Source organism: Felis catus, chromosome B4 (assembly GCF_018350175.1).
Source record: "Felis catus isolate Fca126 chromosome B4, F.catus_Fca126_mat1.0, whole genome shotgun sequence".
NCBI classification, from domain to species: domain Eukaryota; kingdom Metazoa; phylum Chordata; class Mammalia; order Carnivora; family Felidae; genus Felis; species Felis catus.
This window is the reverse complement of record NC_058374.1, coordinates 141,389,853-141,413,119: the sequence shown is the minus strand read 5'-3', so window position 1 is coordinate 141,413,119 and position 23,267 is coordinate 141,389,853. Positions and strand designations below refer to the sequence as shown.

The following is a 23,267-nucleotide window of genomic DNA, read 5'->3' as shown; positions in this document are numbered from 1 at the left end:
CCGTGCCCCCGGGCTGAGCGCGGACCTCTTGCAGACATAGTGTGCATGAACCGAGTGGAAGACATCTTGCAGCTGGTGACCGCAGACCACCCGTCCGCCAAGGACAACAAGTGGGTGGTGCAGAAGTACATCGAGACGCCGCTGCTCATCTACGACACCAAGTTTGACATCAGGCAGTGGTTCCTGGTCACCGACTGGAACCCCCTGACCATCTGGTTCTACAAGGAAAGCTACCTGCGGTTTTCAACACAGCGCTTCTCCCTGGACAACCTGGACAGGTCAGTCGGAGCGTCAGCCCAAGGGGGCGCGTTGGGCGCAAGGGGTGCGCGGTGCGCTCCCGCCAACAGCCGCGGGAGATGGGCGGGGCGCCAGGCCACGTTTGCCGGCACCCGTCACCGCCTGAGGCACCACTGAGGAAACCGAGGCTCGGGTAGGTTAAGTGATCTCCATCCCCAAGGGGCAGGCCCAGGCCGACTGTCCTTCAGAGCCAGTGCTCTGCACCCCCGTGATGTGGGTGTCTTCTCCAGAAAATCCTAAAAGCACCATTGCCATGTGCCCACGAGGTGCCAGCCGGCCTGGGCATGGGGTCTCCACAGCGGGTCCAGAGCCACCCTCGTGGCGGCGGCTGCACCCTCTGCTAGGAGGGCTGGGTGGCCGGCCGTGTTCCCACGCACACCCCCAGCTGGCCATCTGGGTGTGCATACCCGCCCGCCTCGCTGGCCGTCTCTCTCTGGATCCGCCCGACACGCAGGCCAGGGCACTTTTGGAGGTTCCCAGGGCACATGTGCTTGTGCCAGCCCCTCAAGCCCCTTCAGTAGTCCCTGCCGTGCCTCTTCTTTGTGAGTCCCAGAAGCCCTGGGGTGGGGGGTGGGGGGTCCTGCAGATGGGTAGGGGGGCTTGCTGGAGCTGCGGGGGAGGTAGGGGTGCAGCCCCTGACGGGGCAGCCTGTGGGATGTGACAATGCCTGAGGGGTCCTCTGAGGCCCCCGGCCGTGCCAGGCGAGTGGGAGCACCTGAGCCAGAAAAGGCCAGAACAGTGTGAGCAGCACCCCAGATGTCAAGGCCCCCAGGGGGCAGGGTGCTGGGGAGGGTGTCTCATGGAGGTGCTGGGCAGAGGCTCCGACATCCAGGAATGGGGTGCCAGGGGTCGGTGACCCCACACTCGCCGGGATCTCCAAGTGGGCAGGATGTGTGTGTGTCAGAGATGGTGAGGGCCTCTTGGCAAAGCCTCAGGAACACGCTATCCTCAAGGCGGAGAATTTCCATGGACTCTGTCCAAACCAAGGGTTCCCTGTTCTGCTTTGTGACCCCGTCGGGCGTGTGGGGCTGGGTGCCTAGGCGTCCTGACCGGGGGCTTTACAGGGGAGCCGTTGAGAATTGGGAGGACTGACCGCTGTTCAGCTACTAAACGGGGCCCCCAGGCTAGGGGCTGTGGGGAGTGGAGGTTCCGGCTGGCCGCTCACGGAGCGAATTCGTCTCTGCCGGGCCAGGGGCTCCTGCACAGGCGAGTTGAGCTCACTGTGCACAAGAGCCTCCTGGGCAGCGAGAGGCCCACGGAGGCCCTTCCAGCCCTCCCGCCCGAGGCCACCTGGCCCCACCAAGCCCTGAGGGAGTGCCTGGCAGAACTCTTGCCCTCTCTGAGCCCCATTTCTCCATCTGGGACCATAGCCCTCGCCCCAGGCAGAAGGAGATTCCCCGAAGTCGTTCTGACAGGGCATCGCCCGGCCTGGGACGTGGCGGCAAAAATCAACGTTGGCACTGTGGGTCGGTCCACCACCCAAACTCCACTGTTTTCGGGTTGCTAGACCCTTCCGTGTGCCTATATCTTGTTTCTTCTGTCTGTCCCATGGAAGTACGACCTATCCGGGGTCACAGGACAGGCTTCACCATCCAGATCCAGATGGTTCATCTAGGCCAGGGTATCTGTTTCAAAACCTGTTTGCAACAAGGCAAGAGTATCAATTGATCAATGAAACTTTTACAGAGACGCTTTCTCACTTTGTCTCACCCGACCAGCTTTTCAAGGGCCCCATGTCCATTGCCAGGTGCAGATGGGGAAACTGAGGCTCTGGGAGCTCTCTGAGTCCCTCCTGCAGCCGCCCTGAGCCAGGGGTCTGGGCCACGAGAGCTGAGTCCCGGAGGGGGGTTGGCGGTGGCGCGGGGGTCCGTGGGGGGAGGTGTCTGCGCGGGCGTCAGGGTCCGTGGGGCATAAGGGTTTTGGGGGCCTGGGTGGCAGGGTCCGGGTCGCAGGTCCAGAGTCCCCGGGGCCACGGCCTGACCGTGGCCTTGGCTCGCAGCGCCATCCACCTGTGCAACAACTCCATCCAGAAGCACGTGAAGAACGACGAGGAACGCAGCCCCCTGCTGCCCTACCACAACATGTGGACCAGCACCAGGTTCCGGGAGTACCTGCAGAAGAGGGGCCGCGGGGCCGTGTGGGCCAGCGTCATCTACCCGGCCATGAAGCGGGCCGTCGCCAACACCATGAGGGGGGTGCAGGACCGCGTGGAGCCACGCAAGAACAGCTTCGAGCTGTACGGGGCCGACTTCATCCTGGGCCGTGACTTCCAGCCCTGGCTGATCGAGATCAACTCCAGCCCCAGCATGCACGCGTCCACGCCCGTCACGGCACAGCTGTGTGCCCAGGTGCAGGAGGACACCATCAAGGTGGTGGTGGGTCGCAAGGTTGACCGCAACTGCGACGTCGGCAACTTTGAGTTGCTGTGGAGACAGGTGAGTGGGGGCGGGACGGGGGGGGGGGGGGGGCGGTCGCACCTGCTCCTGCCTGTCCCTTCCTGGCTGCAGCCACTTCAGGCAAACTGGGCAGTGACTCCGGACGCCCCCCACCCCCAGGGGAGACGCCCCCGGCTCCAGCCACCTTTGCTCCGCTCCTCCGCAGCCATCCCCCCGCTCTGTGGCCACCACAGGGAGGCCCCTGCCTGGACTCGTGGGAGGTCCATGGTGTCCAGACTCCGAATACTAGGCTGTTCCTTTCCAGCCTGCAGTGTCCCCCCTCCTCCCCCCTGATGAAAACCGAGTCGTCCTTCAGGGGTCTTTCCGACGCCCACTCCCTGCTGGGAGTCTTCCTGCCGGCCAGGCCGCGGGGCGGGGTGTTCACTTTGCGGGGCCCTCTGGCTGCCTGGGGAGGACCCCGTGTCCGAGCCTCCTTGGAGCAGGGGGCGGGCGGGGGCAGGGGGGCTGGTGGGCAGCCCAGCCACAGGGAAGCGCGGCCCGTGCTTCTCCAGCCAGCGGGCCGGCCAGCAGGTGCGGGAGAGGGGAGCACGGGTCTCTGGGCAGGGCCAGCCGCACCCCCAACGCGGCCCTCCTCCTCCCAGCCTGCGGTGGAGCCTCCGCCCTTCCACGGGTCCGACCTGTGCGTGGAAGGCGTTGGTGTGCGCAGAGCCAGGAAGCGGATGCCGCCCATTTCCGGCGCTGACTGTCCATCCGCGCTCCTGGACCCTCGGCCGCTGAAGGTGCGGTCCCCCTCGGCCGTGCCAGGCCTGGCTCCGGGCCGCCCCCCGACGGCTGTGCGCGGGGACTTGAGGCCGGACGACGCACAGGCGCCCGCTTGCACCCTGCCCGCGCCCCTCAAGAGGCCGGCCGAGAGACGCTGCGAGGCGCAGTCCGCCAGGAAGTCAGCGGTCCCCACTCGTGACTTTCAGCTCGCAGACGGTCAGGCCCCGAAAATCCGCCTTCCCAAAGCCGAGTCCGACAGACGCTCGGGGGCCGACACGGTAAGCGCGCGGGCACGGCCGGCCGTGCTCCCGAGCGTGAAGACACCGGAGGGCGCCCTGTTTCAGCCGCTCACGCCACCAGGTAGCGCTGCGGGGGCGCTGACACCGCGGGCTGCTCGGGGTGGCCTGCTCCGTGGCCTCCAGGGCGAGGCGGGGGCGGGGAGCGTGTGCCGTGGGGGCACCGGCCCGGGCCTGGGACTGGCCGGGCTGTTGGGGTCGCGGGGTCCCCGCAGCAGCAGTTCCCGGGACCCCTCACAGGAGCGGGCGGTGGCCTCTGTGTCACTCTGTGTGCGGTGTGGTGCGCATCGGGTCGGGACGGGCGCCAGCAGGCCATTGGGCTCCTGCATTCAGTTTTCCGAGGTTCCCGACGGAGCTGACCCTGCGTGGCCTGCCAGCCTGCCCTGGGCCCCGGCTCAGGGCACAAGACAGGTGTGGGGCAGCCCCGAGTCTCTGGGGGTGGCCCTGCCGGGTCTGTACCTCAGTGCCCTTCCCCAGAGGGGCCGGAAGGTATGCGTGAGGAAAAGGCAGGAGCCCGGCGGCTGCCACACCCCTGCCTGGTTCAGCTCCTCCTGAAACACACCTGCTGTTCCCTCCACCTGCCTGGGTCTCTGTCTGTCTCTCTCCCCACACCTCCCTCCCTTTCTCCCCCCCTTTCACCCCACCCCTCCCTCCCTGGCACCAAAGCGTCCTTGCCGTCCGTCCGTCTGCTGGCTGGCTCTCTCCCCTGGAGTGCAGGTCCCTAATGGCAGCGATCTTCTGCTGTCTTCACCGCTCACCCCGGCAGCTGGGGCTGGGCGGGGGCCCACGGGCGGTGCCCGGTAAGTGTCTGTGGGGCGAAGGCACGGGTTGTCCTCAGCGCTGGCCGGCCTCGGCCGGGAGGACACCCCCCGTCCCGCCCACTCTCCTCACCTCATGTCCAGTCTGCCACTGAGGCCGCTCGGCCCTCCCGCTCAGCATCTCGCCTCTTTCCGGGTTGTTTGCTGTTACGAAAAAACACAGCGTGCACCTTTCCGCAGGCATCCTTCTAGAAGCGTAGCGTTGAGGGGTGCACACAGCCTCAACTTAGCTGCGGTAACACAGCACTGCCGACGGCTGGCTTAATGACAGAAAGGTGTTCTGTGAACGTCCTGGAGCCTGAAGTCTGGAGTCAAGGTGTTCGCAGGGCCGTGCTCTCAAGGCTGTAGGGAAGAATCCCTCCTGGTCTCGTCCAGCTCCTGCTGGCTGCTCGTAATGCTTGGTGCTCCTTGGCTTGTCCTTGGGCCACTCCAGGCTGCGCCCCGTCCTGACGTGGTGTTCCTTCTCTGTGTCTCTGTGTCCAAAGTTCGCTCTTGTAAGGACACTGCTGTTGGATTGGGGCCCACCCCCTCCCTCCAGGGTGCCATCTTAACCTGATGACCTCTGCAAAGGCGGTTTCTAAATAATGTCAGATCCACAGGTTCCAAGTGGACGTGACTTCATGGGGAGGGGGTCTTGAACCCGGTACACTGGGCCTTATGAGCACGGCCAAAGGGGCTGCACTCTGACTGCATTCACACCGGGGCCGTGCCTCCTGCTGCTGCCGACACTTGGTGTCAGCATGCGTCTTCGTGTTCGCCTCTGGAGACAGCGCGATGGCGCTCATTTGCATTTTGCTGCTTACCAGTCAGATGGCCCATTTTCAGACGTGTTTCCCCTCCTGAGAAGTACCCACCTGAGCCTTCCGTCCAATTGTCCGTAGACTCTTCTTCCGGAAGGGTCTCTTTCTTCTCGACTTGTAGGAGTGACGTCTATTCTGGATTCTCCTTTTCCGTTGACTGTTGCGAATACTGTCCCCACTTTGTGATTTGTCTTTTTGCTTCCTTATGACATGCAGAGCCACCTTGATTTTGATAAACCCAAGCTGGTCAACCTTTTCCTCTACGGTTGGTGATTTTTGTGGCTGGTACCCTTACCCTGAGCTCATGAAGACAGGCCCCGGTGGCGGCTTCTTCTGTAAGTGCCGCTTGCTCGTGCATTTCGGTCTTTAACGCTCCTGGAGTTGATTTGGCATGCGGTGTGAGATGGGTTTGATCGCAGTTTTACGGGGCTCCCCACTGTGGAAAGGCCCTCCCCACCTACCTGCAGCTGTCACGGACGGTGTCCCTGGACTTTCTGGTGAGCTCCTTCGGTCTGTCCGTCTGCCCTGGGCCAGTGCCACAATGTCCTCGTTACTGCAGCCCACTAGGGCGTCGCTGGGCTGGTCAGGCAAGTCCCACGATCTTGTTTTTCTTCCTCAGAGATGACTCCGCTCTTCTGGACTCTTGACCCCTTTACTTCCATACCAGTTACAGAGCCAGCTTGTCAAGACGCACCAAAAAAAGTTTTACAAACACGTTTAAAGGATTTTTACATTTTATTTATTTTTGAGAGACAGATGTGAGTGGGAGAGGGGCAGAGGGAGGGGGAGACACAGAATCCGAAGCAGGCTCCAGATCCGAGCTGTCAGCACAGAGCCCGATGTGGGGCTCGAACTCACAGACCGAGAGATCGTGACCTGAGCCGAAGTCGGACGCTCAACCGACTGAGCCACCCAGGCGCCCCTGTTTGCACTTTTTTAAAGTTAGATTTAGTCTTATGTGTGTTTTTATTTTTGATTCTAGGGTAAGTAGTATTGAAATTTGTGTTTTTTCTACAGATTGTGGCTGGTTGATAGAAATGGAATTGATTTTTATGAACTGATTTCTTTTTAATCCAGCCATCTGGCTAACATTTCTATCAATTCTGTTAATATATCTGAAGATTATTTCTCTGAATAATTTTGTTTCTCCTGAATAATCTGAAGACTATTATTATTTCTCACACGCACAGTTATGTCATCTGAAGAGTTTTCTTTTTCCTTGCCATCATTGTACCTTTTGTATCTTTTTCTTACTTTATTGCACTGTGTGCAGCTTCCTTCATTCGTTGCATCTCAGGGGCATATGCTCTGGTTGGTCATAATCCCTGGTTCATGGCATAGTTTCATGGTTTGTCCTTACATGGCCCGTTCTTACTCAGATTGTCTTAAAAACATATTTAGAACCAAACAGTATCTGCACCCACCCGTCTCTGGCACCCCTGTCTGCCTGAATCACCCCTGAGGGGACCATTCTCCTTTTGTTGCATCTATCGGTATCCTTCAAAGATTTTTCATTTTAAGCTGTTTTTACTTCTTTAAGAAGGGCATCGCGCTTACACGTTCACCAAATATCAAATGGCTAAAATTCATCTGTGCTGCTGAATCTTTACTCTAGCTCATTTCTTTGTGCGACTATCTCACAGTTATTCTTCCGTGTTCCTGTGTTGTGTATTTAGATCGTTTCCAGACTTCGCTGTTGCGGTCGATGACTCTTGGAACATTCTTGCATGTGTCTCTTGTGCACAAGTGAGTGTTTCTTGTGAGTAGATGCTTCTGAACGGGATTGCTAGCGCATTTTCACCAACCAAATGGACCTAAGAAAGCAGTCTTGTTGTGATCTTGATTTACATTTCACTGGTTGTGTTAAATATCTCAGTGTGCGTTTGTTAATTATGTAAATTCCTCTTCTGGGAAATATCTGTTCACCTCTTTTGCCTGTTTTTCTGTAGGGTTGTTATGCTCGTAGTATCTGTTATGAACAGTTTCTCCCAGTTTGTAACTGCATTTTCAGTGTTTTAAAGGTATCTTTTGATGAAAACTGTGAATTTTAATGTCGCCAAAGCTATCAATATATATTTTCAAAAGTCAGTGCTACTTTTGTCTCGAGAAACTCAGGGGCGCCTGGGTGGCTCAGTCGGTTAAGCGTCCGACTTCGGCTCAGGTCATGATCTCGCGGTCCGTGAGTTCGAGCCCTGTGTCAGTCTCTGTGCTGACGGCTCAGAGCCTGGAGCCTGTTTCAGATTCTGTGTCTCCCTCTTTCTCTGACCCTCCCCTGTTCATGCTCTCTCTGTCTTAAAAATAAATAAACACCAAAGAAAGAAAGAAAGAAAGAAAGAAAGAAAGAAAGAAAGAAAGAAACTTTTCCTTAGGGCACCTGGATGGCTGGTTGGGATTCTCTCTCTCCCTCTCTCTTTGCTCCTCCCCTACTCTCATTCTCTCTCTCTCTCTCTCAAAAGAAATAAATAAAATCTTTTAAAGAAAAAAGATAATTTTCCTTACTGTGAGGTTTAAAAGATTATTTATCTACATTTATTATTAAGAGTTTCAAATTTTGTCTTTGACATATAAGTCCTAACCTATCTGGAGTTGATGTTTGACTATGGTGTGGTAACAATCAAATTTTATCTTTGGGGCGCCTGGGTGGCTCAGTCGGTTGAGCGTCTGATTTCGGCTCAGGTCATGATCTCACAGCTCATGAGTTGGAGCCCTGCATCGGGCCTGGAGCCTGCTTCAGATTCTGTGTCTCCCTCTCTTTCTACCCCTCCCACACACTCTCTCTCTCTCTCTCTCTCTCTCTCTCTCTCTCTCAAAAATAAACATTTAAAAATTTTTTAATTAAAAAAATTTATTTGAAAAATTTTATCTTTCTCCATAGGAATAACAACTTTGTTTCATTTATTTGTTGAAAAATGCCTTTCTTTCCCACTGTGAACTGACATCTCACTCTGTACATGCATGGGTCTGTCTCTGGAGTGTCTGTTCTATTCCACAGATGAATCTGCACCACCACCCCCGCCCAAGGCTGTACTGTCTTCACATCTGAGGGACAATTTGCCTCTCTGCCCATCTTCCTAAGGGTTCTGGTCCTTCTTGGATTCATTCCCTTCTATATAAATATCATAATTGTTTTTGTCAAGTTCCACCACAAATCCTATTGAGATTTTGATTGGATTTGCGTTGAATCCCTAGATCAATTGGGGGGAAATTGACAAATTAATGAAGTCTTATCTTCCTACCGATGAGCGTGATATATTTCTCCATTTACTTATGTCTTCTTTAAGTTTCACAACGTACCCCATAGAGATTGTGTCCATCTTTCATTAGGGTTATTCTTCGTACCCTGATAGTCTTGCTGAGTGTAGGATGTAACTGCCTTTCATATTTTAATTTTCTATACTGCCACATTTCTAAACTCTCTCACGGTTTCTAAAAATGTGTACATATATTCTGAGTTTTCTACGTAAGTAATTCTATATCACGTGCAAATAGCTTCATACCTTCCATTCCACCCTTGTCTATAATTTCTTTGTCTTGTCATATTGTCCTGGCTAGAACTTCCTATACAGTATTGGGTATTGTTTTTGAATTCCTGATTTTAAAGTGAAGGTTTCTAACATTTCCTCATTGATAATGACGTTTTTCCTAGGTTTTTGTAAGTCACGGCTATAAATGTAAATGTATCGACACTCTAGCATGTTAAAGAAGTTTCGAATTCTTACCAATTATTAGTCTACTTCTTTATAATTATTCTAATTTCTTTCAAATTTGTATTGTATGTGATGAATTTTCTCAAAACCGTTTTTTGCATCTGTGAAGTTACCATCAGCTTTTTCTCCTTTGTACCGTTAAAGTAGCGATGACATCAATTGGTTTTTTAACTTTGTTTGATGTTGGACTTGACGTACGGCTGGATTTTTTTTTTTTCTCACGTGTAGTTAAAATTCATTCTCAACCAAAATTTATTCACACTACTATTTCTTGGCATTTACGTCATTTCTGATTCAGACGATTACAAATAGCGCTGCTGTGACTGCTCTTCAGCCTAGGGAACACACATCTACTCCGTTCCGTCGCAATGGAACGCGGAGTCTTGGATTCAGCTTTGGCAGGCGCTCCTAAGGAATTTCCCAGAGCGAATGTGCCAGTTTACATCCACAACGACGTGAGGGCATTCCAGTGGCTCCGTGCTCCTACAAACACTAGCTGTTGTCTTTCGATCTGGGCCATTCTGTAGACGAGCGGTGGCTTCACATCGTAGCTTCGGTTTGCCTTCCCTGATGACTAATGAAGTCCGGCACCTTTTCCTATTTATGTTCCATTTGAACATACTCTGGTGAAGTGCCATTTTTGCATTTGGACAATGTTTTTGGTTATTCTATTCCTATTGGCTTGCAGGAGTTCTCTAGATAGTCCAGATTTCAAGTCCCTTGGTGGGTTTATCTATTAAAAAGATCTTCAAGGCACCTGGGTGGCTCAGTCTGTAGCCCATGTGACTCTCCATCTCAGGGTTTTGAGTCCCACGTTGGGTGTAGAAATTACTTTTGTACTTTTATTTTTATTTTTTGAGAGAAAGAGAGCACGAGCAGGGAAGAGGGGCAGAGGGAGAGAGAATCTTTTTTTTTTTAATGTTTATTTACTTTTGAGAGACAGAGACAGAGTGCAAGCGGGGGAGGGGCAGAGAGAGAGGGAGACACAGAATCCGAAGCAACTCCAGGCTCCGAGCTGTCAGCACAGAGCCCGATGTGGGGCTCGAACCCACAAACCGTGAGATCATGACCTGAGCCGAAGTCGACGCTTAACCGACGGAGCCCCCCAGGCGCCCCTGGTTTTTCAATGAGGTTCCTGCAGGACTCACGCTACATGGCAAAGGCACCTTTCTCCCCTACCCCATTGGCATCTATCCAGCAAGCATTTATTTTTCACGTGTCTTCGGGTCAGCTGCAGCAATGCTGGGTTCAGCTGGGGAATGCTGATCTGGGCTCCAGCCTGCAGGTTGGTTCAGATTTGCTCCACGTGTCTCCTCCTCCTGGGATCCGTGGCTCCCCAGGGCGTCGTCTTCACGTGGCAGGTGGTATCAGCGTGAGAGAGCAAGCCAAACCGTGCAGGCACCTGGAAGCTTCTATCACAGCTGCACACATGGCACTGGCCAGACTCAAGTCAGTAGGCGAGGAAGGACACTTACGACAAGAAGGAGGAGGAGGAGAGGAGTGAATATGTTCTGAACAATAACCAAATGTACAACAATCCAATGTCTTGGTCACCAGTATTCACTTACCTTCTACAGAAAAGATACGCTCACCACCTCCTGCTCCAAATGTGTCCCAATCACGGTGTCAGGCTCCAAGTCCCAGACGTGACGATCCTACATCTTCTGGATTCTACATCCTCTCTCCTTCCTCCGGATAGCCATGAGCCACAAAGACAGATCTGGTCTGGGATTCACTTGGCCCGTGGCTGTTTCGTGGATGCTGGCAGAAGACATGAGATTCCTAGGTCAGAGACAAAGGACATTATTATTCGCTGCACAGCACGGGTAGCAGCACATCTATGACAGTCCCACGAAGATGATGTGATATGGCCCAGGTGTGTGCTGCACACAGTGTGTTTGTTGTGTCACTGATTCGGGGAATCCGCCACTTTGGTTTTTTTAATGTTTGTTTATTTTGAGACAGAATGCACGTGTGCAAGTGAGTCGGGGAGGGGCAAAGAGAGGGAGAGAGAGAATCCCAAGCAGGCTCTGTGCTGTCAGCGCAGAGCCCCACATGGGGTTAGATCCCACCGAGCGTGAGATCATGACCTGAGCCCGCTGAGCCACCCAGGCGCCCCTGCTGCTTTAGTAGCAAGCAGTAAGCAAGCCTGCTCTCGGCCTGGAGGGAGAGACCATCTCATCCCTCAGGACTGCTCACTGCAAACATGACCCTGAGAAATGGCCCGGGTAAAGGGCAGTCAGGGCCTTGCATTCTTGGCACACCCAACAAAGCGTGTAGGGTGCTCAAAAGACCCGTGGAGGACCGTCCCTCCCAACAATCCCCCCATCGGTCCTCGGCCTCTGGCGAGTTTTGACACGAGTGTCCACTCTACTGGCCGCTCAGATCAGTCTGGCCGACAGAGACTGACACCAAATCCGTTCAACTTGTCTGGTACGTGTTTGTTCAAGGCTGCCTTCTTCAGGCTCCAGGTGGCGGGAAGAGGCCCGCCTGCGGCGCTGACCTCAGCCGTGTCCTCCACACCTAGGACTCGCGTGCGGTGGGTCCCAGGGGGCACTGGCGGGTCTTATTTCGGACAGTCAGGGCACAGTCCGTGGCAGACCTGTTACTCACCAAGACCCACACGACGGAGTCGAGACCGACCTCTGATCTTTGATGTCATTGCCAACATGGGGTGCAATAGACGGGCTGAAAAGCAGCCCCCCACGCCCCCGGAGAAGCTTCTGTCCGCTCGGCTCCCACCCTTCACGCACGGCCTGGAGAGCACAGGTCTCTCCAGTTGGGCTTTGCTGTTAAACTTGCTTCGGCTGTGCCACATGGGCCGTGTGGCTGAGACGCTGCACCTTGGTGGCCGTGCCTGCCATAACCCAGCTGGTTTCACAGCCCACGGATGGAGGTGGGAGACCCAGTGGCGGGTCAGACCCAGTCACAGCCGCTGCTAGATGCTGCCTCTGGGCCGCATGCCGGGTCTGCAGGACGGACAGCACCCGACGGCCCCATCCTGCACCTCCAGGCTCTAAGAGCTCCCCGCAGGTGCATGCTCCTGTCCCCCATCCATGGCCACAAAATCAGTTCTCCTTTTCTTCCACCATCCCTTACTCCCTTCTGGAACATTCATCTGAAGGGCCAGGGCTACTGGGGATGGACCCTGTTTTGGTGCTCAAGGACCCTGCCGCCCCCACAGGAGAATCTGGTGGCAGAGCCAGAACTCAGCCCTCCTGGGGCCCAGCTGCCAGCGGAGGGTGCAGAGACCCGGCGGCCTGGGGCAAGCTCCGTGCCCAGCAGCGAGGAGATGGCCGCGTCCCCCGGAGGGGGCGAGGAAGCAGGGCGCAGGCCCAGCACCGACTGCACAGTACCACACGGGTGGCAGGCGGCCTGGGGTGCCACCGAACACCCCAGCAGTCGCCTGTTGCTGGTTGCCAAGGTGACAAAAGGCACACCACCGCATGCTGGGTCAGGGGTCGGCAAACCGCAGCCTGTTTCCATGTGGCCTGTGGGCCAGGAGTGGTCTTTACCCTTGTAAAGGGTTGTAAAAAAATAAATACATACAAGAGCGAAGAGGCGACAGACTTCCCTCTGTCCCTGTCACGGCATCTGCTGCCCCCTCCACAGATGGCGACCGAAACCCAGGTTGCTGCCCCCAAGCACTCCTGCCGGTGCCGCAAGCGGATCAAGGGGATCTTCTGCCTCCTGAGTCACCGCAGCCGAGCCTCACGCTTTGCCGCCACCTTGCACAGGTGTCCCTTCCGGGGCAGGACACGTCCCCACCGCCCACCGGCTGTCCCCAGGCCAGCACCACCTGTCCGGGGCTTCTCTCCGTTCCGGGCACCGCAGAGTGAGCCAGGAGTCCGCGGTGAGCATCCCACGCGGCCAAGGGCTCCGGCTGGCGGGACAGAAGCCAGCGTGTCCCTGCCACGGGGCGGCAGATCGGCTGCGCCGGGAGGGCTCCGTGCAGGCTAGCCCCGGGCTTCCGGGCCACCAGCCGGGCCACCGGCCAGCTCCACGAGACCCCTCGTCCTCCCGGCAGGTCTGTGTTCCCAGCCAGCTGGCCAACCGAGCGGTGTGCCTGGAGCCTTCGCTGCACCGCGACCCTGGGCCACGGCAGGTCCCCAGCAGGCGGGAAGCACGTTGTGTTCAGGAGCTATTCTTGGTCCCCTGCATTTCCGCAGAGATCTCAGAATCAGCCTGTCGACTCCGAAGGAAGGAAGGAGGGAAGGAGGGAAAGAGGGAAGGGGAGAGAAGTTGCTGGGGTTCTGTCTGGGATCACCTTGAATCTGCAGGTCACTCTGGGGAGAACTGATGCCTTTCTCATATTGCGTCTTTCAGACCGCGATCACGATCTGCTCCTTTTAACTGAGGCTTCTCCTCTCGGCTGTGTTCTGTGTGCTGGCGGTAGGGGTCTGGCACGTACTTCGCCGGGGTTCTTTCCCCAGGCGTCGGTGGCCTTAATGCCGTAGCAAACGGGACCTCTTTTTACACCACGTTCTCGAGGCACGGCATGCACACGGTGAGAGCAGGTCTTGCACAGACACCTGCATCACCCCCGCCCGGGTGAGGGGTCCCCGCTGCGGGAAGCCCCTGCGCCCCGTTCTGTACTCCGGCCGTCGGCGACAACCGCTACCCGCTGGTCAGCACGGATGGCTTCCCACCGCGCGCTCACACCGCCTGTCGCACCCGGCCTGTCGTGCGTCTGCCACGCGGCGGTGCGCTCGCTGTCCCCGCAGAGGTCCGGGGGTCCGCCCGCCGCGCCTGCGACGGCCGGGGGCCTGCGTCCCGTTCGGCGCGGCCGTGAGGGCGCCGGTCTGTGTGGACGCCAGAGGCCGGTCCTCCTGCTTTGCCGGCCACCGCGAGGCTCACCCTTGGCTTTGGAAGAAACCGCCCGTTTTCCGCCGTGGGCCCGACCTTCCGGGCTCCCTCCCGCGTCTGTGAGTTCTGGCTGTCGCGCATCCTCGCCCACCTCGGTATCGTGACGCTTAGGTGTGCGGCCGCTCTGGTAGGCGTGCTTTGATTTGTGTTCCCCTGGCGACAAATCACGCTGGACACGTCGCCCTGTGTTTGCCGGCTCTGCAGGCGTCCTTGTGAAGCGCCCGTGGCTGCCGTCTGCCCACTTTTAAATTAGGTCGTTTGTCTCATTATTTACTTGGCGCTTTTCACATAGGCTGCCGGGTCTGTGTATTGAGAATCGTTTCTCCGAGTCAGTGGCCTGCCCTTCGCTTCCTTGGTGACGCCGTTCGAAGGCTAGAAGTGTTTCGCGGAGCCTAATTTGTCAGCTTTTCCCTTTGTGACAGGGCCCTTGGCATCTCGTCTGAAATGGCTTCGCCCACGCCCAAGTCGTAGAGATGCTCTCCAGTGGCTCCTTCTGGAAGCCCCGTGGCTCTGACCTTCACAGTTTGATCTGTCATCCATCCTGAGTTAATTTTCGCGCAGGGCGGGAAGGCGCCAAGGTCCATGTGGTTTTCGTAGCGACGGCCAGCGGACCCGGCGCCGTTCCCGAAAGGGCTGGCTTCTCCGCCCTGAACTGCTTGGCGCCTCGTCAGAAACGGACTCTCCGGAACGAGTTCTGGCTGCTCTGTGCTGTGCCCTGTTTCAGCTTACCTTTCCTTGTACCAACACCACGCTTCATCACTGTCTCCACTAGTTTGGAAAACTGTTCTGGAACGCGAGAGGGCACGTTCTCCCGCACGATTTCCTCCTCGATGCTGCCCTGGCTGTTCTGCGTCTGGGTTTTTCTGGTTTGTTTGTTTTTTTTTTTCCTCCACAAAAATCTTTATTTTAACATTTAAAAGAAAGCTATTCTCTGTCTTTTGAATTTTCCTATAAATTTGGCCACCCGCTTGCACATCGCTCCAAGAAAGACCTGGTGGGCTTTTGACTGCGATTCCATCAAATCTGCAGGTCACTTCGGTACGGAGACGTCCAGCGTGAGGTGTGACGCGTCCCAGGCCACCTACATGCTCCTTGGGTTTCCTCTGCGATGTCTTAGTGCAGAGTTTTTTTCTTTTTTAATTTTTTTTAATGTTTATTTATTTTTGAGACAGAGAGAGACAGAGCATGAACGGGGGAGGGGCAGAGAGAGAGGGAGACACAGAATCTAAAACAGGCTCCAGGCTGGCTCTGAGCTGTCAGCACAGAGCCCGACGCGGGGCTCGAACTCCCGGACCGCGAGATCATGACCTGAGCCGAAGTCGGACGCTCAACCGACCGAGCCACCCAGGCGCCCCTAGTGCAGAGTTTTTAAGTCAAACTTACTCAGATGTATTTGATATATTCTTGATACTTTTATAAATGTATTCTATAAATTTTGATACTTTTATAAATGGTGCTTTTTTATCTTTTTTTTTTTTTTTGGTGAGAATATATAAAATCTACTCTCTGACAAATTTCAGTTATTCCATACAGCGTTCTCAGCTGTAGTCACCGTGTCTTACACGGCATCCTCAGACCGTAGTCATCTGTGTGTGGACCCTTTGACCAGCCTCTCCCTGTGTCCCCTGCACCCAGCCCCTGGCAGCCACTTGTCTGCTCTTTCTGGGAGTTTGACGTTTTTCTTTTGAGATTCCACTCGCAAGTGTTACCAATGGTGTTTTAAATTTTATTTTCCAATTCCTTGCGCCAAGGTATAGAATATTCCGTTGTTTTTTGTACATCGACACTATAGCCCAAAGTGCTGGTAAATTCACTTCTTGGTTCTCGTAGTTTGTAGACGCCTTTGGATTTTCCACAGAACCACATCACCCCGTGTCTTCCTTTCTCGCCTTTAGGCCTTTGTTTCTCGTCCTTGCCTCGTTGCACTGAGAACCTCCGGTAGTGAGACTGGGCAGGAGCCCACCCGGGTGCCGGCCGCGGAGTCTCCACACACACCTCGTCACGTCAGTCAGACGCGGCTCCTGCCGCCCCCTTGTTTGCTGAGTGGTCTTCCCCTCCTTCCTCCATCCTGCCCTCGCCCTCCCTCTTGGCTTCCTCCCTCCCTCCCTCCTTCCTCCCTTCCCCTCTTCCTTCCTTTCCTTCCTCCCTTCCTTCCTCCCTTTCTTCCTTCCTCCCTCCCTCCCTCCCTCCTTCCTTCCTTTCCTCCCTCCCTCCCTCTTTCCTCCCTTCCTCCCTCTTTCCCTCCTCCCTCCCTCCTTCCCTCCTTCCTCCCTCCCTTCCCCCCTTCCTTCCTTTCCTTCCTCCCTTCCTTCCTCCCTTTCTTCCTTCCTCCCTCCCCCCTTCCTTCCTTCTTCCTTCCCCCTTCCTCTTCTTCCTTCCTTCCTTCCTTCCTTTCCTTCCTTCCTCCCTCCCTCCCTTCCTTCCTTCCTCCCTCCCTCCTCCCTCCCTCCGTCCTTCCTCCCTCCTCCCTTTCTCCCTCCCTTCCCTCATGAATGACACAGAATGTATCAGGTGATCTCCCTGCTTCTGTTGAGATGATCTTAGTATTCTGCTGATGTGGCAAATGGCACTGATGGATCCCGGAATGCGAAACAAACCTTCCCCCTTCCCAGCCTCTTCCTGTCTATAGCGGGATGATGCCACTGTCACCTTTGTTCCTGACACTGGTTACCCGCCCCTGCCCTCATCAGTCAGGGTTTTGTCAGCTTTCACTCGGCTTTTTCAGAGAACCGGTATTTTGTTCAACTTTGTATTTCCCATGTTGCTTACTTTTGTTTTTACCTTTACTATCCGATTTGTTCCTTTAGTAACTTCTTTAGCTGGACGGGTGGCTCAGTAATTTGCAACGTTTGTTTTCAATACATGCATTTAAGAATCTGTTTCTTTTTATTTTCTCCTGTAACTGCATCCGAAAATTGTTGAATATCGTATTTTTTGTACTGTTTGGTTCAGTATTTTCTGATCCCCATTACAATTATTTCTTTAATCCTTCATTATTTAGAAATTGGTTTCCTATCAATGTGTTAGCATCTGGTTTTATAGTTAGCTTTTGTTTTCTTGTTAGCGTAACTGTATCTTGACCAGAGGCTATGGTCTGTCTCACTACAAAACTCGGGCGTTTGTGGTAAGTTGCTTTGTGTGGTCATTTTTTTGTCAGTGCCGCTCAGTGCTCAAAAATAATGTGAACCCGGGGCGCCTGGGTGGCGCAGTCGGTTAAGCGTCCGACTTCAGCCAGGTCACGATCTCGCGGTCCGGGAGTTCGAGCCCCGCGTCGGGCTCTGTGCTGACAGCTCAGAGCCTGGAGCCTGTTTCCGATTCCGTGTCTCCCTCTCTCTCTGCCCCTCCCCCGTTCATGCTCTGTCTCTCTCTGTCCCCAAAATAAATAAACGTTGAAAAAAAAAAATAAAAAAAAAAAAATAATGTGAACCCTGCAGTTGTCGGGTAAAGTGGGATCAGGTTTGTTCATTGTGTTGTTCAAATCTTTTGTATTATTAACCGAGTTGTGGTTTTTTTTTTTTTTGGTTTTTTTTGGTCTGCTTTTTCTATCGACTGCTAAGCAAAGTACAGTAAGAATTTTGGGGAACGTATCTGTCTCTCATAATTCTGTCCACTTTTGCTTTATATTTTTTGGACTGTGATTGATTTTATTTTGGTGAGAATTTGCCTGGTGTATCTCTTCCTTTCAACCATTCTCTAACCTTATATTTTACCTATTTCTCTGCATAAAATTTGACTTTTTAATTTTTTTTTAACGTTTACTTTTGAGAGAGACCGACTGTGAGTGGCAAAGGGGCAGAGAGAGAGGGAGACACAGAATCTGAAACAGGCTCCAGGCTCTGAGCTGTCAGCACAGAGCCTGAGGCGGGGCTTGAACTCGGGAACGGCAAGATCAATACCTGAGCCGAAGTCGGATGCTTAATCTACTGAGCCACCCAGGCGCCCCTGAAATTTGATTTTTTTAATCCAGATATTGACAACACTCTTTTAAGTGATGCATTTAATATTGATGTTTTCTGTGATCATTTACACACGTGTATCTGTATATTCTGTAGTAATCTACTATTGCATAACAGACTAATCCAGAAGTTAAGCAACAGGGCCCCTGGGGGGCTCAGTCGGTTAAGTGGTTGAGTGTCTGACTCTTGGTTTCGGCTCGGGTCGTGATCTCACAGTTCACGGGATCGAGCCTCGTCAGTCTCTTCGCTGACAGTGGGGAGCCTGCTTGGGAGCCTCTCTCTCCCTCTCTCTCTCTCTCTACCCCTCCCCCACCTGCTCTCTCTCTCTCTCAAAATAAACAAACGTTTTTTAAAAAGTTAAAGCAACAAACACCATCCCTTGAGTTTCTGGGGGTCAGGAATCCAAGGGGGGCCTAACTGTGCAGGGCTGGCCCCCCAGTCTCTCTCACGGGGTCAGATGCTAGCAGGGCTGTATCTGCAGGCTTGACGGAGGCCGGGCCCACCTCCACGAAGGCCCACTCACGCGGCTGGGGGCCTCAGCGCCTTGCCACGGGGCCTCCGAACACGGCGGCCAGCTTCCTCCAGAATGGGTGAGCCGGGAGAGCAGTAGGGAGTGCAAAGTGACGGCGTCCTGCTGGTCCGAGGGCACAGCGGGCAGGAACCTGGAGGCCGACAACTTCACTTACCTGCTTGGATTGTTTCTTTCTTTAGCTGTTCCTTCTTCCGGTTTGGAGGTGATCCGCTCTATTTCTGCTCCTTCAGGGGCTGCCTCGAATTACTAGTTACCAGAGTCTGAAGTTAAGAAAATCGTCGTCTACCCCCGCGCAGCCCAAACGGTGACCCTCCGGCCCAGCAGGTGCCACACCCCTGGTTTCTTGCAGCTGTCGTCTTGCAGCTTAATCCTGTCTTTATTTTAATCCCACTAGGTGTTGTTCTTATCACTGCTTACACCGTCTGGGTCTTTCTGTACCTACCCACGTACATTCCTCTCGCCCTTCATGCCTCCACGCGTCTCAGACTTTCAACATGGACTCTGCTCAAGTCAGCTCTAGAATGTCCCTCGGGCGGGGCCCGGGGGCGGCACGCGCACCCTCCTTTTGGGGCCGCAGAGGTCTTTCTGGCTGGCGCTCCAGAGACGGCTCCTCCTCTGCCGTGGGGTCCCCCCACCCTCGCTCGCTGCCCGGGCCTGGCGGCTGCCTTCCTCCCCAGGAAAGCCTTCTGTTCCGCCCGCCGCGTCCAGCTGTGCTGTCCTTTTTTATCCTCCTAACTGGGACTTCCTTGATCTGCATACTGGTGCCCTAATCAGTTACGGGAAACTCGAAGCCATTGCCTCCTTCCCTGGTGGCTCCATGGTGTTTGTGAAGCCCTGTGGCTCGCCGACCTCCAGACCTCCCGTCCCTCGCTTGTTTGGTCTCTGGAGCGGCCTCCCGACATGTCTCATCAGTGCCTGGTACTCTGTGATCCCGCCCCAGAAATTCTAATTTTAGTTATCTTATAGCTTCACTTTTGAGAAGTTCTGCTTTCTGATAAAGCTATTTGGTCGTATTTGTGGCTCCTTTCCCTGCCGGTGGGCCCCGAACCCACCCAAAGGCACGTAGCTCGCAGTCTGTCGGCTGATGGCCCGTAATTCTCACACTTGAAGTTTGGGGTCAGGCTCTCATACACTTCCTGAGGCTCGCTCACATTTTATTACAAATGCCTCATTTTCTTAAAATAAATTACTCGTGGGGATTGGGGAGTGGTGCCCCCGCTGCCCCCAGGAAGGCCGCTCGTCTTAAGTCCAAAGCCTGATGCTCTGGGACCCTCACCCCACCCTCACCCCAGCCCAGGGACAAGAAGTTGTCATGAAAATCTGTTCAGAGGCTAGCTCAGGGTCCGTTTCCTCTGGGATTTCCATGGCACTGCTCAGCACCACGTGGCACTCTCCAAGTCCCCGGGGCGCAGGGCAGGGCAGGGCGGGATATTTTCGTTCACCTTTGCACCTAGGGTGGGTGTCTCTCACCCCTCTTCTGTCCTCCACACCCCATGAGGCCTTGGAACCTTGGGCTCCTGGTGACCCTGGCTGGCAGAGCCCCAGAAGAAAGGCCCACCTGCCCGCAGCCTTGTTCAGATAATTCCTTGCTTTTTGCCAGTGTTTTGTTGCTTTTAAGAAAATGCTTTTCATATTTTATGCCCCGGGTCCGGTGGTTTCCACCGCAAGGGTGGTCTGGACCCCAGACCACCCGTTCCTGAGTGCACCCCCATCCAGCGCCCCCCACCTTCCCTTTCACACCCGCAAGATGCCTGAGGCGCGGCTGTCCTGCTGCTTAGCCCTCCCCCCAGCCGGGCCCAGGGCTCAGGGTCAAGGCCTCTCCTTCCAAATCCCACTCCCTCCACCCACCTCTGGCTACCAGTCCCTGGCCCCGTCCTCCTTGGCTTGAAGCTGGCCTGGCCTCTGTCCCTTCTGGCCCCAGGGCGGGCTCTGTTTGGCCCTGGGGTGCGTTGGTGGGCAGAGCTGCTGTCCTTGGCCAATGTGCCTGCCTGCACCCCCGCCTCTCACACCCTCGTGCCCCACGCAGGCCCTGGCGTGTCCTGTGGGACAGGCTTGTCCCAGCCCCTCAGGGTGGCATCGTGCCCGGGCTCTGGCTCAGTATCTTCTCGAGGCTCCAGGAAGCCCTCGGCTGCTTTGCATAGGGGTTGGGTGGCCCTGCTCCCACCCACCCCGCCCAGACCCCCGGAGGAGTGACTCAGCACCGGCCATTGGTGGTGGGTGGCTCTGATAGGCGTGGCGTCCGGCCCGTGGCACTCCTGGGCTGGGCGGCTGCTGGCTGGGGAGTGCCCTGGCCCCCAGGCCAGGAAAGCCTGGGGAGCCCTGCCCTGCCCCTGCACGCTTGCCAGCTGGGCTTCTGGGCCACGGGCAGCCCGAGGGCTGACTCAGGCCTCAGCACAGCGGGGGAGCGGAGGGAGCTTGGCCCAGGCCCACCCCACGCCCTAAAGAGGGCTGGCCAGACCCCTGGGGGCAACCTCGGATCAAAGGCTGGAGGCCAGGAGGACAAAGGCGGAGGGAGCCTGGCCAAGGTTGCAGCTTCTTGGAGACCTTGACTGCCCCCCCACGAAGGGCACACGATGTCACTTGCCTGCTGGCCTCCCCCATCCTGGGGTGTCAGAGTAGCTGTGTGGTTATCCTGAAGCACAGGGGGATGACCTCTCCAGACGGCCAGCCTGCCCACCCTCACCTGTCACGGACACTGCCGGGCCACCCGTCCGCAGCCCTGCTGGCCACAGCACCCTCACCCGACAAGGTCACCACCTCCTGGGCCAGCGCACTGGTGTCCGGGGGGCGGGGGCCAGCACAGAGACCAGCCTGCCTGTGAGGTGGACGGCTCCCCCGGGGGGCCAGTGCCCCCACCCCCAGGCAGCCAGTGGGCAGAACAGCAGCACTGAGACCAGGCCTCATCTGTCAGCTCTGGCAACCCCCGGCCCCAACATCCCAGCCTCCCATCGGAGCCCCTCCAGCCACTGGGCTGCCCGGGGCTCCGGGTCCTGACCCAGCACACTGGCAGTGGGCATGGGTGGCTGCCACCCGGCCCTCACCTCTTGAGACCCAATTGCGTGCCCACAGCCCGTCTTGGTCCAGGCCCAGAGGGGACAGGGTCTGAGCTCAGACCTGCCAGGGCCAGTGGAGCTGGGTCCTTCTGGGCACAGCCTGTGGTGAGGAGGGCTGGGGGGACTGAGGAGGCTAGAGGACAAGCTGGAGACAGTGGCCCCTCTTCAGGCACCAGTGGGAGAGTTCGGGGGAAGAGGGCCAGAGGTCTGGGGTTCCCGCGGCCCCCTCCATGCCCACACGGCCCGGGAACCTCCACCCTTCGCAAGCAGGCTCCTCCCTGGCCTCCTAAGCAAGGGCTGCGGGACATTCCGGGGGCACTAGGCAGGTGCTCCTGGGCCCTGCTCCAAGGGGGGGACACCAAGGCTGGCTATGGGGAGCAGGGTCATGGGTGATAATGGGGCTGTGGGTTCCACGGACTTTAAATGTGCTCATGACCTCTACGGCAAGCCCTCTGCTTGCCTCCCTACAAGTGGAGGGCCAGGGCCGCTGAGCGGGCGCCTAGTCTACTTGGCTAGGACCACCCACCCCTCGGGAGGGGAGAACAGGCAGAGGGTTGTGAGGGCAGATGAGCAGGGCAAAGGGGACAATCCCCAGTCCCCACAGCCTTCATTCCAGGGATGCCCCTAGACACGGACCCCTTGGCCTTGAGTGTAAGTCTGGGGTTTTCTGAAAGCCGGGGAGAGAAAGTTGGGGTCTGTGTGGAAGTGGGTGGACTTGGGAGCCGCTGGGACTGGACTAGACCCTGGCCTTGCCCGGGGTGGCCATGAGGTAGGCGCGCCCTAGGGAGCAGCGTCAGCAACCAGCGAGTGTGGCCAGGGCGCGGTCTTAGGGCAACAGGTCTCTGGGGCCAGCGGGCCTGCTCCGGGGCGGTGGGCGTGACTTCCCGGCCGTAGGGCCGGGGGCTCGGCGGGCGGGCGTGGCCGGCGGCGGGCGGGCGTGGCCGGGGCAGGCGGGCGCGGTCTCAGGGCCTCTCTCTCTCCCCAAGGGCCGCCCAGGGACCTCCCAGCGCCCTGCCTAGTGTGCCGCGGCTCGCTGCCGCCCGCCCGGCCCTGCAAGCGCTGCCGCTCCTTCTGCGCCGCGGTCCTGCTGGGCGCCTCCTTCGTGCCCTTGGGCGGCGGGCGGGGCGGCGGCGCGTCGACCCCGTGACGCCGAGGACCAGGACGCCGAGGACTGGGATGGGACAGACGCGCCCTGGCCCCGCGGCCCCTAGAGCGTGGCTGGTTTCTCTGGAAACCGACACATAGATGTGAGACCTTGTATACGGAGCTATTTTAGCGAAATTGTGCGACTTCAGCATGGTATTTCTTACGGACCCCCACCCCATCGCGGCGCCTGCGCCCCACATCCATACACCCACGTACCCCTCCTCCGCCAGAGGAGGACGCCCCGCGCCGCCCTGGGCAGAGGAACACAAACAGCCCCCTGGCGTCCCGGGCTCCTCCAAGGAGCCCCCTCCTCTGGAGCCCCTCCTTGCTGGAAGGCACCCCCATCCCGCGCCTCCCCTCCCCCCACCCCGTGTCCCAGCCGGAGGTCTCGGGGAAGGCGTTATTTATTCACTCATTTGTTCAACAAAAATCTCGCTGTGCTGGTCCAGGTTCTTTGCACCAACCTGGTGCCGAGTGAGGGGCGTGAAGGGGGTGCCCTCCCTGGGTCAGACCCCTCAGAGACAACCACAGTTGGACTTCTGGGCCATCTGCTCATCAGGGGGCCCCTCCGGCTACAGAGGCTCCTAGGAGGGTGGGCCCCTGCATCCTCTCTGGGCCCAGGCTGGGTGTCTCAGCCC

General features: G+C 56.6%; 1 protein-coding gene across 5 annotated transcripts in view; it reads left to right on the top strand.

The window, feature by feature from the left end:
- The window catches only part of TTLL8 (tubulin tyrosine ligase like 8), a 61,543-nt gene extending 38,771 nt beyond the window's left edge, over positions 1-22,772 (top strand). Inside the window, exons 11-15 of one of the 5 annotated variants that reach the window (XM_045062550.1) lie at positions 35-278; positions 2,297-2,732; positions 3,335-3,815; positions 12,689-12,929; positions 13,104-15,159. In XM_045062550.1, coding sequence (XP_044918485.1) covers positions 35-278; positions 2,297-2,732; positions 3,335-3,815; positions 12,689-12,915 — 1,388 coding nt within the window. In that variant the 3' untranslated portion in view covers positions 12,916-12,929; positions 13,104-15,159. Of the gene's footprint in view, positions 1-34; positions 279-2,296; positions 2,733-3,334; positions 3,816-12,688; positions 15,161-15,837; positions 16,082-18,824; positions 19,444-22,469 lie in introns of those variants that run through there. The other 4 variants (XM_023257651.2, XM_023257649.2, XM_045062551.1 and 1 more) reach the window with 4 other exon arrangements.
- Positions 22,773-23,267: the final 495 nt, after the last annotated feature.